The 17,931-nt window shown below is 43.2% G+C and overlaps 1 protein-coding gene across 9 annotated transcripts in view; it reads left to right on the top strand.

Annotated features, from left to right (window-relative positions):
* LOC132394738 (hepatic and glial cell adhesion molecule-like) overlaps positions 1–17,931 on the top strand; it is a 212,347-nt gene that overhangs the window by 78,961 nt on the left and 115,455 nt on the right. For 5 of the 9 annotated variants that reach the window (XM_059971134.1, XM_059971143.1, XM_059971133.1 and 2 more), the window contains one exon: positions 17,095–17,202. The exons of 2 other annotated variants lie outside the window; for them this stretch is intronic. In XM_059971134.1, coding sequence (XP_059827117.1) covers positions 17,095–17,202 — 108 coding nt within the window. Of the gene's footprint in view, positions 1–1,747; positions 3,968–17,094; positions 17,203–17,931 lie in introns of those variants that run through there. 2 more of the 9 variants (XM_059971141.1, XM_059971135.1) reach the window with 1 other exon arrangement.

The following is a 17,931-nucleotide window of genomic DNA, read 5'->3' as shown; positions in this document are numbered from 1 at the left end:
AATGCCGAAATGGTCTGGTAGAAGCAACATCTTTCAGTTCAAATATTAGGTTTAAAGGAGCATGATCAGAGATAACAATTGCATCATACTCACATTTCTGAACATTAAATAAAAGTCGAGGGTCGACTATAAAATAGTCGATTCTCTAATATTTATTATGAACATGTGAGAAAAAAGAGTATTCTCTATCGCTAGGATGCATATGCCTCCAAATTTCATATATTCATTCAAACATAATTTTAAATGTTTTCTTACACATAATAGGATGATTCCAACCACGGACATTCCAACTTAAAACATTTAACTGTTTAGATATCATCATGAGACTTTGTATCTAAAAAGAGTAGTTAGATGCATGTCAAGATAAGGTAGTCGAAAATGGCGGAGATGAAGAACAGTAATAATAATTTGCGTATGCTCCGGGATTCCATAATGGGGATTAAAAACAGAAGAAAAAAACCCACCCAAACTACAAAGCCTGTAAATAAGTCGCTATCAATCGACATAAGCCCCAAGAAAAGCATAGAAAACAAATATAAACTCCACCTACCTAAATAAAAAAAATGAAAAAAATATTCTCTGTCTCCCTCTACTGAACATAAAACTTGTTACAGTCGACATATATCTCAATATAATTAAATTGGAAGGAACAGTGTTTTTTTAAAACAAAACGACCTTCAATTTTAAAAGTAACCTTCATAATGTTGTTGTTCGTCCTTCGGAGTCGAAGACGACCACGACTTCTGTCAGGTGGAGGGTTTGTGACTGTGGGTCCGGAGGTGACTGGTGAGGCCAATCCGGGCCCTGAAAGCTCGCCCACACGTGGGACACATGAGGGTAGGTGCTGCAGTGGAAGTGGAGGTAGCTCGAGCCTTGCATGTGGTGCGTTTCCTCTGAACCTCTGTGGTGCATCTGATTTCTGCTGCATACTCTCCTTTAGTGGTCCTGCTTCACCAGGTTGGGCGGTCCAGAGCAAGCGATTCCCAGCTACTGGGATTGATGTTGAGGTCTTTGAGGGACACTTTGAGGCAGTCTTTGAAACGTTTCTTCTGCCCTCCAACTGAGCGCTTGCCCTGGCTCAGCTCTCCATACAGTAGCTGTTTTGGTAGTCGACTGTCAGACATCCTGACGACATGGCCAGCCTATCTGGCTTGGGCTTTCTGTAGGAGGGTATAGACGCTGTGGGTGCTAGCCTGCTCCAGGACCTCCGTGTCTGGGACTTCGTCCTGCCATTGTACGTGGAGAAGTCTGCGGAGGCAGCTCAAATGGAAGTGGTTGAGCTGTTTAGCGTGTCTGCTGTAGACAGTCCAGGTCTCGCTGGCATAGAGGAGGGTGGTGAGAACCACTGATCGGTAGACCTTCAGCTTGGTGGTAAGGCTGAGTCCTTTCCGCTCCCATACATTCTCACGGAGTCTCCCAAAGGCGGCACTGGCTTTGGCAATTCTGTTGCTGATCTCTGCATCTATGTTCACCGCTCGTGATAGAGTACTACCCAGATTAGTAAAGCTGTCGACTGCCAGTAGCTTCTGCCCCTTTACTGTGATGTGTGGTTCCTGGTAGGGCTTTCCAGGTGCGGGCTGGTACATAACTTCGGTCTTTTTGGTGCTGATTGTAAGTCCAAAGTTGTCACAGGCTCGTGAGAAGCAGTCCATTTCTCGCTGCATCTTCTGCTCTGTGCTGGCGTTGAGGGCGCAATCATCAGCGAATAAGAGATCTCTGACGATGGTCTCCTTTACCTTTGTAACAGCCTGTAGACGCCAGAGGTTGAATAGCCCACCGCCAGTCCTGTATCTGACGTGTATACCATCCTGACAATCTCGGAAGGCGCCAGTCAGCATAGCAGAAAAGACCATGCTAAAGAGTGTAGGGGCGAGAACGCATCCTTGCTTCACACCGTTCGTCACTGGGAAGGCTTCTGACTCGTCACCATCATCCAAAACTTTCACCATCATGCCATCGTGGAATTGCCGAACAATCGTAATGAACCTGCTAGGGCAGCAAACTTCTCCATTATCTTCCATAAGCCATCTCTGCTGACTGTATCAAATGCCTTGGTCAGATCGACGAAGGTCATAAAGAGGTCATTGTGCTGCTCTTGACATTTTTCCTGGAGTTGGCGTTCAGCAAATATCATGTCGACAGTTCCACGCTCTGCACGGAAGCCACATTGGCTTTCTGGGAGGAGACCTTGCTCAAGGTGTTGGAGAAGGCGATTAAGCAGGACGTGAGCCAAGATCTTCCCAGCTATGGACAGGAGGGAGATGCCTGGGTGATTGTCACAAGACTGACGGTTGCCTTTCCTCTTGTAGATGTGGACTATACTGCATCTTTCAACTGTTGCGGGACCTTTCCTTTGTTCCACATAGACTGGAAGAGCTCAGTCAGCTTCTGCATCATGAATGGGCCTCCTGCTTTGTAGACTTCAGCAGGAGTGACAAAGGCCATGTCTGGTGCCGACTGCTGGACGGATCATTGACTCATAGTGTCCAAGTTTAAACTTCGCATCCTGCCTGTGAGAAGACCCCAAGTTCAGAAGACTGCAAAGAGGCTCAATGTCTCCAAGCTGAAGAGCAGCGTAGTTGCTGAAGAATTTTGTGAAGACCTAGATAGCAGGCTGCTTGACACACCCCAGGATGACCACCCCAGCATTGAAGAGCAGTGGACGGCTTTCAGAGATACAGTCTACTCTACTGCTTTCGAACACCTCGGACCAGCAATCCGTAGACATCAAGACTGGTTCAATGAGAACGACGAGGAGATACAGGCACTGTTGTTAGAGAAACACCAACTGTTCAGATCACACCAGAACGATCCCACACCACAAGCAAAGATAGATGCCTTCACCAGTGCAAGACAGAAAGTGCAGAAGGAACTCCGTGACAGGATGTCTGGTTCAGCAATAAGTCCGATGAGATCCAGGGCTATGCAAACAGTCACGACACCAAGCGTTTCTACGATGATTTGAAGGCTATGTATGGACCTCAGTCCTCTGGCTCCTCCCCCCTCCTCAGTGCAGATGGGACTCGGCTGCTGACAGAGAAAAAGCAGATTTTGGAGAGATGGGCTGAACACTTCAACCAGGTCCTCAACCGCCCTGGCAAAATCAATGATGAGGCCATTGCTCGCCTACCTCAGGTGGAGATCAACCTGGACCTTGACAACCTCCCCACAGAAGAAGAAGTCAGAAAAGCCATCAGGCAACATTCTTGTAGCAAAGCACCAGGATCAGATGCAAACCTTCATAATATTAGAAAAGGGAAGAAAAACACATCCAAAACAATACTTGAAATATTTGCACAAATGAGAAATCGCCATCTTCAAATTATCCAATCTATCTTTAAAATGTAAGGAAATACAAATAATTACTTAAAAGACCTTTACAAAAGCACATGGAACAAAAAAACCCAATTAGTTCATTTAAATGCTGCAGAGAAAAAAATTCTAGATGGTTCAAAATTATCTACAGTCTTTTAACAGTTCTCCGGCTATGTCTTCTGAGGTTAAAACCATCCAAACCAGTCTTTTTCAGAGATAAAAATACATTTTAAGGTAAAGACATTCTATAACCATCAAATCTTCCAATTTCATCACTCTTTACACCGCAAGACAATCAAACCATTGTAAATCATTCAAACTTAAGGCTTCAGACTGGTCATCAGACTCATCAGACAAAGAGTTAATAAAACACAATCTTTTGGCTGAGTCATCAAAAAATATGAGCTCCAGTCTGTAAAAAGGGCTGAAGGATCATTGGGGATCCGAGTCACCCCCAACCAAAAACTCTTCCAGCTGCTACCATCCAGGAATTGGTACCTCAGCATAAAAGCCAGGACCAACAGGCTCCAGGACAGCTTCTCCACCAGCCCATCAGACTGATTAATTCATGCTGATACAATTGTATATGTATGTTATATTAACTGTCTTGTTGTACATACTAGTTAATATAAATTGCACATTTAGACAGAGATGTAACATGATGATTTTTACTCCTTATGTATATGAAGAATGTAAGAAATAAAATCATTTCATTTCAATTGATAATGTAATTGAATTCATACTGCAGTTTGAAAGAGAAGTGTGACCCTCATGTATCAGTATCACAATGGAATAAAGGGACCTGAGAGAGGAGCTCGCAAAGGTGGATTGGAGGAGGATACTGGCAAGGATGATGGCAGAGCAGAGATGGCTGAACTTTCTGGGAATATTTCACAAAGCATAGGATAGATATATTCCACAGAAAATGAAGTTCACAAATGGCAGGGTTAGGCGACTGTGGCTAACAAGGAAAGTTAAAGACTGCATAAAAGCCAAGGCAAGAGCATGTAAGGTAGCAAAAGTGAGTGGGAAGTTTGATGATTGGGAAGCTTTTAAAATCCAACAAAAGGCAACTAAAAAAAGCTATAAGAAGGGAAAAGGTGAAATATGCTTGAAAACTAGCCAATAATATAAAGCAGGATACCATAAGTTTTTTCAGTTAAGCAAAGAGTAAAAGGGAAGTGAGATTTGATATTGGAACATTGGAAATTGATGCTAGTGAGGTAGTAATGGGGGAGAAAGAAATGGCAGATGAATTTAATGAACTTTGTGTCTGTCTTTATTGTGGAAGATATTAGCAGTATGTGAGGGAGCAGGAGTTTGTACCATTGCTATTACAAAGGTAAATGGCAAGGCAAAGAGAGTGGTAGATGTGTGGAATGCACTGCCAGTAATGGTAGTAGAAGGAGATACAGTGGTGTCATTTAAGAGTCTCTCAGAAAGGTACATGGAGCTTAGAAAAATAGAGTGCTATGCAGTAGGGAAATACTAGGCAGCTTCTTGAGTATAACACTGTGAGCTGAAGGGCCTGTAATGTGTGTAGATCTCTATGTTCTATGTTCAAACTCAAAGATCTTAAGGTGGATAAGTCACCTCAACCAGATGGGCTACATTTCAGAGTCCCGAGAAATTGCTGAAGAGATGGTGATACATTTTAGGATTCACTTGATTTGGGCATGGACCCACAGGAATGGAAGATTGCAAATGTCACACCACTCTTAAAGAAGGGAGGAAGGCAGAAGAAAGGAAATTATAGGCCAGTTAGCCTAACCTCAGTGGTTGGGAAAATGTTGGAGTCTATTATTGAAGAGGAGGTTTCAGGGTACTTGGAGACTAATGATAAAATAAGTCAAAGTCAGCATTGTTTCTGAAAAGGGAAATCTTGCCTGACAAACCTGTTAGAGATCTTTGAGGAAGTAACAAGCAGGGTGGACAAAGGAGAGGCAGTGGATGTCATTTACTTGGATTTTCAGAAGGCATTTGATAAGGTGCCACACATGAGGCTACTTAGACCATAAGACAAGGGAGCAGAAGTCGGCCATTCGGCCCATTGAGTCTGCTCCGCCATTTCATCATGAGCTGATCCAATCTCCCTTTTAGTCCCATTCCCCCGCCTTCTCACCATAACCTTTGATGCCCTGACTACTCAGATACCGATCAATCTCTGCCTTAAATACACCCAATGACTTGGCCTCCACTGCCGCCCGTGGCAACAAATTCCATAGATTCACCACCCTCTGGCTAGAAAATTTTTTTTGCATCTCTGTTCTGAATGGGCGCCCTGAAATCCTCAAGTCATGTCCTCTCGTACTAGACTCTCCCACCATGGGAAACAACTTTGCCACATCCACTCTGTCCATGCCTTTCAACATTCAAAATGTTTCTATGAGGTCCCCCCTCATTCTTCTAGACTCCAAGGATTACAGTCAAAGAGCTGTCAAACATTCCACATATTAACCCTCTCATTCCCAGAATCATTCTAGTTAATCTTCTCTGAACCCTCTCCAATGTCAGCACATCCTTTCTTAAATAAGGAGCCCAAAACTGCACACAGTATTCCAAATGAGGTCTTACCAGTGCCTTATAGAGCCTCAACATCACACCCCTGCTCCTATACTCAATTCCTCTAGAAATGAATGCCAACATTGCATTTGCCTTCTTCACCACTGACTCAACCTGGAGGTTAACCTTAAGGGTATCCTGCACAAGGACTCCCAAGTCCCGTTGTATCTCAGAACTTTGAATTCTCTCGTCGTTTAAATAATAAGCTGTCCGTTTATTTCTTATACTGAAGTGCATGACTGTACACTTTCCGACATTGTATTTCATTTGCCACTTCTTTGCCCATTCCCCCAATCTATCCAAGTCTCTGTGCAGACTCTGTTTCCTCAGCACTACTGGCCCCTCCACCTATCTTTGTATCATCAGCAAACTTAGCCACAAAGCCATCTATTCCATAATCCAAATCGTTGATATGCAACATAAAAAGAAGTGGCTCCAACACGGACCCCTGTGGAACACCACTGGTAACCAGCAGCCAACCAGAATGTGATCTCTTTACTCCCACTCTCTGTTTCCTGCCAATCAACCAATGCTCTATCCACATATGTAACTTTCCTGTAATTCCATCTTGTTTAGCAGCCTCATGTGCGGCACCTTGTCAAAGGCCTTCTGAAAATCCAAATACACAACATCCACTGCATCTCCCTTGTCTAGCCTACTTGTAATTTCCTCAAAAAATTGCACTAGGTTTGTCAGGCAGGATCTTCCTTTAAGGAAACCATGCTGAGTTCTGCCTATCTTGTCATATGCCTCCAGGTACTCCGTAACCTCATCCTTAGCAATCGACTCCAACAACTTCCCAACCACTGATGTCCAGCTAACAGGTCTATAGTTTCCTTTTTGCTTCCTTGCCCCCCTTTTTAAATAGCGGAGTGACATTTGCAATGCAGGCCAGAATCTATCGACTTTTGAAAGATCATTGATAATGCCTCCGCAATCTCCGCTGCTACCTCCTTCAGAACATGTGCATTCAGTGCATTCTATCTGGTCCAGGAGATTTATCTCCCGTTAGACTATTCAGCTTCCCGAGTACTTTCTCTGTCGTAATTGTGACTGCGCATATTTCTCTTCCCTGACACCCTTGAATGTCCGGTACATTGCAGATGTCTTCCTCAGTGAAGACTGATGCAAAATACTCGTTCAGTTCCTCCACTATCTCCTTATCTCCCATTACAATTTCTCCAGCACCAATTTCTACCAGTCCTATATCCACTCTCACCTTTTACTCTTTATATACTTGAAAAAGCTTTTAGAATCCTCTTTGATATTATTTGCTAGCTTCCTTTCATAGTTCATCTTTTCCCTCTTAGTGACCTTCTTAGTTTCCTTTTGTAAGCTTTTAAAAACTTCCCAACAAGATAAAATCCTATGGCATTACAGGAAAGATACTGGCATGGACAGAAGAATGGCAGACAGGCAGGAGGTAGTGAGTGAGAATAAAAGTGGCCTTTTCTGGTTGGCTGCCAGTGACTATTGGTGTTCCTCAGAGGTCTGTATTGGGACAGCTTTTCACTTTGTTTGTCAGTGATATAGATAATGGAATTGATGGCTTTGTGGCAAAGCTTTTGGCTTATATGAAGATATGTGGAGGGGTAGGTAGTGCTGAAGAAGAAATATGATTACAGTCGGACTTAGACAAATTGAAAGAATGGGCAAAAAAAGTAGCAGATGAAATACATTGAGAAATGTAAGTTAATGCATTTTGATAAAAGGAACAATAGTGTGGATTATTAACTAAATGGGGAGAATGTTCAGATTCAGATTCAGATTCAGTTTATTGTCATTTAGAAACCACAAATGCAATGCAGTTAAAAAAATGAGACAACGTTCCTCCAGAATGTTACCATAAAAACGCATGACAAAACAGACTACACCAGAAAATCCACATAACATTTGGCAATTCCCAATCCAGGGTCCGAAAAGGCTACTGCATATTAATATCGCGCTACCATCTTAGCACGTTCCCCGGAAAGGAGCTCCAATCCCACCAGACAAACAAGACCAAAAACTAAAGCTACAAGACCGTCACAAAACCACATAATTACAACATATAGTTACAACAATGCAAACAATAGCATAATTGATTAAAAAACAGACCATGGGCACAGTAAAAATAGTCCAAAGATGTTAAAAGACTATAAATTAAAAAGAAACCACCACACAGTTTCCAGGTCCTCAGGGTCCCAGTAGACTCGTCATCTCATGCCGGTGGCAGAAGGGAATACCCCCGCTTTGGACTTCCATGGCGCCGCCTGATTCACAGTACACAATGAAAGTGCCGCCCGACTCAGCCTCGCAGACACAGCACACAGTGAAAGCAACTGATCACAGCAGACTCCGAGTCCGTCGAACCTCCAAGCCTCCAACCATCCCCTCCCGCACAGCTTCTCTGAGCACCATCCTCTGCCGAGCATATTAAGATGGCCCTGCGAATGGCCATCAGCAATGCGACCCCGAGGACTGGGGGACTGTTCTTCCCAGCAGAGACCCAGACCTCACAGCAGCAGCAGCAACAAAGAAGATCTTCCTGGAGATTCTCAGATGTTCCTCCATGCTCCCACGTCCGTTTTTCATCCGATTATGATTGTGCACGGCTCCCCGCTTCACACATAACAAATAACAGATAATCAGCTCTGGAGTGGCCGCTGCAAGCTGCACCCCGCCGCCATCTTGATAGAGGAGCTCAAGCATCAGAGGTGCAGAGGGATTTGTGCAAGAAGGTTAATTTACAGTTTAAGTCTGGTAAAGAAGGTAAATATAATGTTACCATTTATTTCTAGTGAAATAGAACATAAAAGCAAGGAGATAATGCTGAGCCTTTATAAGACACTAGTCAGGCTGCACTTGGAGTATTGTCAAAAGTTTTGGGCTCCATATCTCAGAAAGGATGTGTTGTCATTGGAGGGAGTGCAGAGGAGGTTCACAAGGATGATTCTGGGAATGAAGAGATTTAAACTTCATTAAAACCTGTGTGGATGAGTGTGTGCCCACAAAGACACTGTACATTCCCAAACCAAAAGCCGTGGATGAACCAGGAGGTACGTCATCTGCTGAAGGCTAGATCTGTGACATTCAAGTCTGGCAACCCAGGCCTGTACCAGAAAGCCAGAAATGTATGATTTGTGAAGAGCTATTTCAAGGGCAAAGAGACAATTCTGAATGAGGTTGGAGGTTACATCAATGCACAGCAGGGTTTGCAAGACATTACTTCCTACAACGCAAAACCCAGTAGTATGAATGGCAGTGATGCTTCAATACCAGATTAACTCAATGCCTTCTATGGACTCTTTGAAAGGGAGAGCACAACTACAGCTGTGAAGATCCCTGTTGCACCTGAAGACCTGTGATCTCCGTCTCAGAGGCTGATGTTAGGCTGTCTTTAAAGAGACAGCCTAACCTCACAAGGTAGAAGGTCTTGATGGAGTACCTGGTAAGGCTCTGAAAACCTGTGCCAAACAACTAGCAGGAGTATTCAAGGACATTTTCAACCTCTCACTGCTATGGGCAGAAGTTCCCACTTGCTTCAAAACATGCAAAAATTATACCAGTGCCTAAGAAGAGTGAGCAGCCTTAATGATTATCGCCTGGTAGCAGTCTCATCAACAGTGATGAAATGCTTTGAGAGGTTGGTCATGACTAGACTGAACTCCTGTCATGGTTCCTTCTAGCACCTGGCTGTCTTACTCAGGAATTGGACCTTTGACACCTTGTTTAGTTCCCAATCTATTCCCAGGTTCTAATAATTACAAACACCTGCATTCCATCAACCAGAGTAGTTTAGGAGTCCTGTAACCACAACTAAAAGGTGCCAGTTCATTGGTCGACTCATGTACGAGTAATCTCACTCCATGGTGTTTAGGACTATCAGTTCTAAGCCAAGCCTTGTTCCTGAATTATCTACCAAGACCAAGACTCTGGGTAAAACCCCCCTTGGAACCCTTCCCACGCTCACTACGACGACAGCGTCTCCCTCCTCGGCCTCCGCACCCGTGTTCAGCACTTTGGTTCGTTCCACTGCCATGTCCGTGCAACAACTCCTGCCTCAGCAACAACCTGGACCCATTGCATTTTGCTGCTACAGTAGGTCAACAGCAGATGCGGTCTCAAACACTCTTCACACGGCTTTAGACCACCTGGACTACACAAACATCCATGTCAGGATATTGTTCATTGACTGTAGCTCAGCTTTTAATACCATCATTCCCACAATCCTGATTGAGAAGTTGCAGAACCTGGGCCTCTGTACCCCCCTCTGCTATTGGATCCTTGACTTCCTAACCGGAAGACCACAATCTGTGTGAATTGGTGATAACATATCCTCCTCGCTAATGATCAACACTGGCACACCTCAGGGGTGTGTGCTTAGCCCACTGTTCTACTCTCTGTACACACATGACTGTTTGGCTAGGCATAGCTCAAATACCATTTATAAATTTTCTGATGATTCAACCATTGTTGGTAGAATCTCAGGTGGTGATGAGAGGGCATACAGGAGTGAGATATGCCAACTAGTGGAGTGGTGCTGCAGCAACAACCTGGCACTCAACATCAGTAAGGCAAAAGATGATTGCGGACTTCAGGAAGGGTAAGACGAAGGAACACATACCAATCCTCATAGAGGGATCAGAAGTGGAGAGAGTGAGCAGTTTCAAGTTCCTGGATGTCAAGATCTTTGAGGATCTAACCTGGTCCCAACATATCGATGTACAGTACTCAAGCACTTCAACTATCTTTATAATTCGAGTTACTAACTGATGTTATCAGGGGTGATTGATAAGTTCATGGCCTAAGGCAGAAGGAGAACTTCAAACTTTCTGCATAATCACTCTAAGAGTTGACCTGCATGTGCCTGTAATGACAGCTGTATAACTCATCTCCTTCTACCTTAGGCTACGAACTTATCAAACACTTTCTGGAGGTACAGGATCCGTATGTTCCATGACCGCTGGACTAAGTGTGTAAATGTAGGAGGAGACTATGTTGAAAAATAAATGTGCTAGGTTTTCTAAAATTGACTCCTTTTACCTTAGGTCATGACATATCAATCACCCCTGTACACTGATTTGAGATTGAACTATTTTACCCTCCATTTGTATGAGAAATTCAGTCATGCTGTGATCACTCTTTCCAAGAGGATCCCTGACTACAAGATCCCTAATTTTACCTGTCTCATTGTACAGGACAAGATCTAAGATAACACGATCTATATCATGAGTATATAGAGAGTAGAGCAGTGGGTTAAGCACCCAAGGTTCAGTAACATGCTGTTCAAGAAAGCCATCACGGATGCATTCTATGAAGTCGTTCTCAAGACAGCTTTGACCAACTTGATTCACCCAATCTATATGCAAGTTAAAGGCCCCCATGATAACTGCAATTCCATTCTTACATGCCCTATTTATTGCTTGTGTTACTGTAATGTTATTGTTCCATGGCCAATAGACAACTCCCACTGATTTTTCCCCTTACTATTCCTAATTTCTACTGAGGTGGATTCAATATTATGCTTCTTAGATCTTGTATCCTCTCTCACTATTGTCCTGATCTCATCCTTAATTAAGAGCATTACCACACATCCCTTACCTTCCTGTTTATCCTTCTGTATTACCTGATATCCTTGGATATTTAATTCCTAGACCTCTCCAACTTCAGTGCATCTCTGTAATGGCCATTAAATCATACCTCTTTGTACCGATTTGTGCCACAAGTTCACTGATCTTGTTTGGAATACTATTGGCATTCAAGTAAAGTGCCCTTACACTCAATGTGCTTTTAAAATCTTGTATAATATAAATTAATATAATCTTATATAAAATCTTGTAAAATCTTTTTCTCTTTTGCACAACTTTTCTTCATTCCGCTCTTACTTTTCTCTATTCCGCTCTTACTTTTCTCTTTTTTTATCTTTTGCTTTTACTTTATCCACACCTTTCTCTTTTACTTTATCCACACTTCTCCAAACTGTTGAACCCACCCCCTACCATTTAATTTGAAGCCCTACCCACAGCCCCAGTTATGCAATTTGCTGGGATCCAAATCCCATCATAGTTCAGGTGGAGCCTGTCCCTTTGGAACAATTCCCTCCTCCTCCAATATTGGTGCGAATTTCCCGTGAATTCAAATCCACTTCTCCCACACCAATCCTTAAACCACACATTTAACTCTCTAATCTTCTTAACCATATGCCAATTTGCACGTGGCTCAGGTAGTAATCCAGAGAATACTACCTTTTTGGTTCTGCTTTTTAATTTAGTCCCCAGCAGCTCAAATTCCCTCAGCAGAACCTCTTTCCTTGTTCTACCTATGTCATTGGTACCCACATGGACCATAACAATTAGATCTTTCCCCTCCCAATGCAAATTCCTCTGCAGGTCAGATAAGATGGTCCAAACCCAGGAACCAGGCAGGTAGCTCAGCCTTTGGTTTGCTCTATCCTCACGATAAAGAACTCTGTCTATTCCCCGACTATACTATCCCCAATTACCACTACATTTCTCTTCTTTTCCCCTTCTTGAATCGTTCCCTGAACCACAGTTTACTGTTAGGTTGCTCATCCTTCCTACAACCCCAACCCTCATCCACACAGGGAGCAAGAGTCTCAGTCCTATTGGACAAGCTCATGAGCTGAGGTTCCTCCAGCACTGTCTCTTGAATCCCACTACCTCCATCACTCACAGTCATACCCTCTTGTCCCTGACCACAGACCAAATTTGAGGCAGCTAATAGACAATAGGTGCAGAAGTAGACCATTCAGCCCTTCGAGCCTGCACCGCCATTCTGAGATCATGGCTGATCATCTACTATCAATACCCGGTTCCTGCCTTGTCCCCATATCCCTTGATTCCCTAATCCATAAGATACCTATCTAGCTCCTTCTTGAAAGCATCCAGAGAATTGGCCTCCACTGCCTTCCAAGGCAGTGCATTCCACACCCCCACAACTCTCTGGGAGAAGAAGTTTTTTCCTTAACTCTGTCCTAAATGACCTACCCCTTATTCTTAAACCATGCCCTCTGGTACTGGACCCTCCCAGCATCTGGAACATATTTCCTGCCTCTATCTTGTCCAATTCCTTAATAATCTTATATGTTTCAATCAGATCCCCTCTCAATCTCCTTAATTCCAGCGAGTATAAGCCCAGTCTCTCTAACCTTTCTGCGTAAGACAGTCCGGACATCCCAGGAATTAACCTCGTGAATCTACGCTGCACTTCCTCTACAGCCAGGATGTCCTTCCTTAACCGTGGAGACCAAAACTGTACACAATACTCCAGGTGTGGTCTCACCAGGGCTCTGTACAAATGCAAGAGGATTTCCTTGCTCTTGTACTCAATTCCCTTTGTAATAAAGGCCAACATTCCATTAGCCTTCTTCACTGCCTGCTGCACTTGCTCATTCACCTTCAGTGACTGATGAACAAGGACTCCTAGATCTCTTTGTATTTCTCCCTTACCTAACTCTACACCATTCAGATAATAATCTGCCTTCCTGTTCTTACTCCCAAAGTGGATAACCTTACACTTATTCACATTAAATGTCATCTGCCAAGTATCTGCCCACTCACCCAGCCTATCCAAGTCACCCTGAATTCTCCTAACATCCTCATCACATGTCACACAGCCACCCAGCTTAGTATCATCAGCAAACTTGCTGATGTTATTCTCAATGCCTTCATCTAAATCGTTGATGTAAATTGTAAACAGCTGTGGTCCCAATACTGAGCCCTGTGGCACCCCACTAGTCACCACCTGCCATTCTGAGAAACACCCATTCACCATTACCCTTTGCTTTCTATCTGCCAGCCAGTTTTCTATCCATGTCAGGATCTTCCCCCCAATGCCATGAGCTCTGATTTTACCCACCAATCTCCTATGTGGGACCTTATCAAATGCCTTCTCAAAAGTGAGGTACACTACATCCACTGGATTTCCCTTGTCTAACTTCCTGGTTACATCCTCGAAAAATTCCAATAGATTAGTCAAGCATGATGTGCCCTTGGTAAATCCATGCTGGCTCGGCCCAATCCTATCATTGCTATCTAGATATGCCACTATTTCATCTTTAATAATGGACTCTAGCATCTTCCCCACTACTGATGTTAGGCTGACAGGACAATACTTCTCTGTTTTCTCCCTCCCTCCTTTCTTAAAAAGTGGGATAACATTAGCCATTCTCCAATCCTCAGGAACTGATCCTGAATCTAAGGAACATTGGAAAATGATTACCAATGCATCCGCAATTTCCAGAGCCACCTCCTTTAGTACCCTAGGATGCAGACTATTTGGACCTGGGGATTTGTTAGCCTTCAGTCCCATCAGTCTACTCATCACCGTTTTCTTCCTAATGTCAATCTGTTTCATTTCCTCTGTTACCCTATGTCCTTGGCCCATCCATACATCTGGGAGATTGCTTGTGTCTTCCCTAGTGAAGACAGATCTAAGTACTTATTAAATTCTTCTGCCATTTCTCTGTTTCCCATAACAATTTCACCCAATTTGTTCTTCAAGGGCCCAACATTGTTCTTAACTATCTTCTTTCTCTTCACATACCTAAAAAACCTTTTGCTATCCTCCTTTATATTCCTGGCTAGCTTGTGTTGGTACCTCATTTTTTCTCCCCGTATTGCCTTTTTAGTTAAGTTCTATTGTTCCTTAAAAATTTCCCAATCATCTGTCTTCCCACTCACCTTAGCTCTGTCATACTTCTTTTTTTTAATGCTATGCAATCTCTGACTTCCTTTGTCAACCACTGTGGCCCCTTTCCCCCCTTTGAATCCTTCCTTCTCCGGGGGATGAACTGATTTTGCACCTTGTGCATTATTCCCAAGAATACCTGCCATTGCTGTTCCACTGTCTTTTCTGCCAGGATATCCATCCATTTAACTTTGGCCAGCTCCTCCCTGATGGCTCCATAGTCTCCTTTGTTCAACTGCAACACTGACCCCTCCGATCTTCCCTTATCCTTCTCAAATTGCAGATAAAAACTTATCATATTATGGTCACTACCTCCTAATGGCTCCTTCAAGATCGCTTATCAAATCCTGTTCATTACATAACACTGAATCCAGAATAGTCTTGTCCCTGGTCGGCTCTCGTACAAGCTGTTCCAAGAATGCATTCCGTAGGCACTCTGCAAACTCCCTATCCTGGGGTCCAGCACCAACCTGATTCTCCCAGTTCACCTGCATGTTGAAATCCTCCATAACTACTGCGACATTACCTTTGCCACATGCCAATGTTAACTCCCTATTCAATTTGCACCCAATATCCACGCTACTGTTTGGGGGCCTGTAGACTAATCTAATGGGGTGACTATCTCCTGAAACAGAGAATCCAGGGAACTCTCCCCCTCCCTGATGTGCCGCAGTGTTTTAAGCTCAGACTCCAGGTCATCAACTTTGAGCCTGAGTTCCTCGAGCAGCCAACACTTGCTGCAGATGTGGTCACCAGGAACCACACTGGGGTTTTCCAGGTCCCACATCATGCAGCTACAGCACATCTCCTGATCCTGCGTCATCCCTACTTTATTTAATTAGCTGTAATTTAGTGACTTTTTATTCAAAGCCTTACCTGCTACTTACCTATGCCTCCTTGCCAAAGCCTCAAGTTCCCACTCCTACATTGGTCCCCTCACACAATGGCCATTCTGATTTGACCCTGCTTTACTTTTATTTGCACCTGCTAATAAATTGTGAATCAATTGGTCCTTCGCTAATACGCCGATCCCCGCAAAACATTACCCCCCGACCTGTGCGAAGCTCTCTCTTTGAATTGATTGATCCACTGCTAATGCAGATAGGTAGTGCTGAGGAAGCAATGCAATTGCAGGACTTAGACAAATTGGAAAACTGGGTAAAAGAGTAGCAGATGGAATACAGTGTTGGGAAATGTACGATCATGCATTTTGGTAAAAGGAAGAATAGTGCAGATTATTATCTGAATGGGGAGAAAGTTCAAGCATTAGAGGTGAAGAGGGACTTGTGAGTCCTCGTGCAAGACTCCTGTACCATATAGCCTACTGTATTATATGGGATTATTTTATGTCGTAATAACACATTATTGAGTATGCGCTATTGGGCGTGTTTTGATCTGTACATATGTGTTCAGTTCATATTCTGCCAGTAAAGAAGCATGAAACTTAGTTCCAGTCTCTAGCATTTTTATTAATGATATTGTTGTGTAAACGGCTACATACACAACAACTCCCATATGCTAATATATAGGTTGAGCTTGTGGTTAAAAATGGGCAAATGTTAGCACTTATTTCAAGGTAAATAGAATATAAAAGTTAGGAGATAACGCTGAGGCTCTAGAAAGACACTAGTCAGGCTCTGCTTGGAGTATTGTCAATAGTTTTGGGCCCCATATCTCAGAACAGATGCGATGTCGTGCAAGACCATCCAGAGGAGGTTCACAAGGATAATTCTGGGAATGGGGTTAAGATATGAGGAGCATTTGGCAGCTTTGGACCTGTACTCACTGGAATTTAGAAGAATATGTGGGGATCTCATTGAAACCTTCCTAATGTTGAAAGGAATGGATAAGGTGAATATGAATGTGGAGAGCACTTTTCCTGTGGTGGGAGTATCCGGAACTAGAGAACCTGTAGGTTGCTCTGCTGTAATAATAAAGTATGTCTGTCTGTCTGCCTGCAGACCACAGTGGAAGACAAGTCCATGGGTATACTTAAAGCAGAAGTTGATAGTTTCTTATTGGTCAGGGCATCAAAGGATATGGTGAGAAGACAGGAATGTGGGATTGAGTGAGATCCAGGATCAGCCATGAAGAAATGGGCTGAATGGCCTAATTCTGCTCCTGTCTTATGGAACGTGAACTGATCTTCATTGAGGGATTAGCTGTGGAGAGAATGAGAAATTTCCAGTTCTTGGGGTATCAATATCTCTGGAGACTTCTCCTAGACATAAACATATCCTTTACATAGCTGTAAAGAAGGCAAGACAATGGCTATATTTCATTGGGAGTTCGAGGAGATTTGATATGTCACCAGAAACACTCACAAATTTCTCCAGATATACAGGAGAGCATTCTAACAGGCTGCATCACCATCTGGTATGGGGGAGCAAATTCACAGGATCAAAGTAAGCTGCAGAGAGTTGTTAGTCACTAGCCTTTTTAACCTTGCATTTGAGTTCTATCAGAGAAAATATTAATATAGTCAGTTCCTCATTTTAACCAACAATATGTGTTCTATCCCAACAGTTAAAGTATGCCAGTATCCCATAAGCCAAACATCAGGAAATGCCACCTCTGCAGCAGTGGTCTATGTATTTATTTTAGGATTAATATTCATCCTTTTTACCAAATACAGTGAGTACTTATTTTGATGTCGATTAATGTCGTGACATTTCCAGAAAAGGGTTTTATAATGCAGATCAGCTTATATGTTATTTGCCTGATGTTGTATTTATTCCAATATTTTTTAAAGATTTGACACACAGGGTTCTTTATCATTTGAGCACCCAGGACAGTTTTCACCCTTTAATACTTTACCCATAAAATATTTGCCACAAATTGCTCCATATCTTAAATCTAAGAAAGAACTTAATCCATTAAAACTGTGGCCTATTGCATCTTATTTGCACATGGCCAAATGGTTAAGGCTGGCAATCTGAAGGTTGTTAGTTCGAGCCTCATCTGAGGCAACATGTGTGTCCTTGAGCAAGGCACTTAACCACACACTTAACCACACATTTATAGCCCAGTGGTAGCAGTTGGTGAAGTATGGACTAGACAAGACAGTCAATAAACCTTCAGTCATAATTGCAAGTAATTAGTTCTGCATATGTTGAAAGATTGTAGTGACTGGGCTTGTATACACTAGAATTTAGAAGGATGAGAGGGGATCTGATTGAAAAATATAAGATTATTAAGGGATTGGACACGCTGGAGGCAGGAAGCATGTTCATGCTGATGGGTGAGTCCAGAACTAGAGGCCACAGTTTAAGAATAAGGGGTAGGCCATTTAGAACAGAGATGCAGAAAAACTTTTTCACCCAGAGAGTGGTGGATATGTGGAATGCTCTGCCCCAGAAGGCA

This window comes from Hypanus sabinus, chromosome 5, assembly GCF_030144855.1.
Source record: "Hypanus sabinus isolate sHypSab1 chromosome 5, sHypSab1.hap1, whole genome shotgun sequence".
NCBI classification, from domain to species: Eukaryota; Metazoa; Chordata; class Chondrichthyes; order Myliobatiformes; family Dasyatidae; genus Hypanus; species Hypanus sabinus.
The sequence above is the reverse complement of the archived record's forward strand: the minus strand, read 5'-3'. Positions and strand labels throughout refer to the sequence as shown.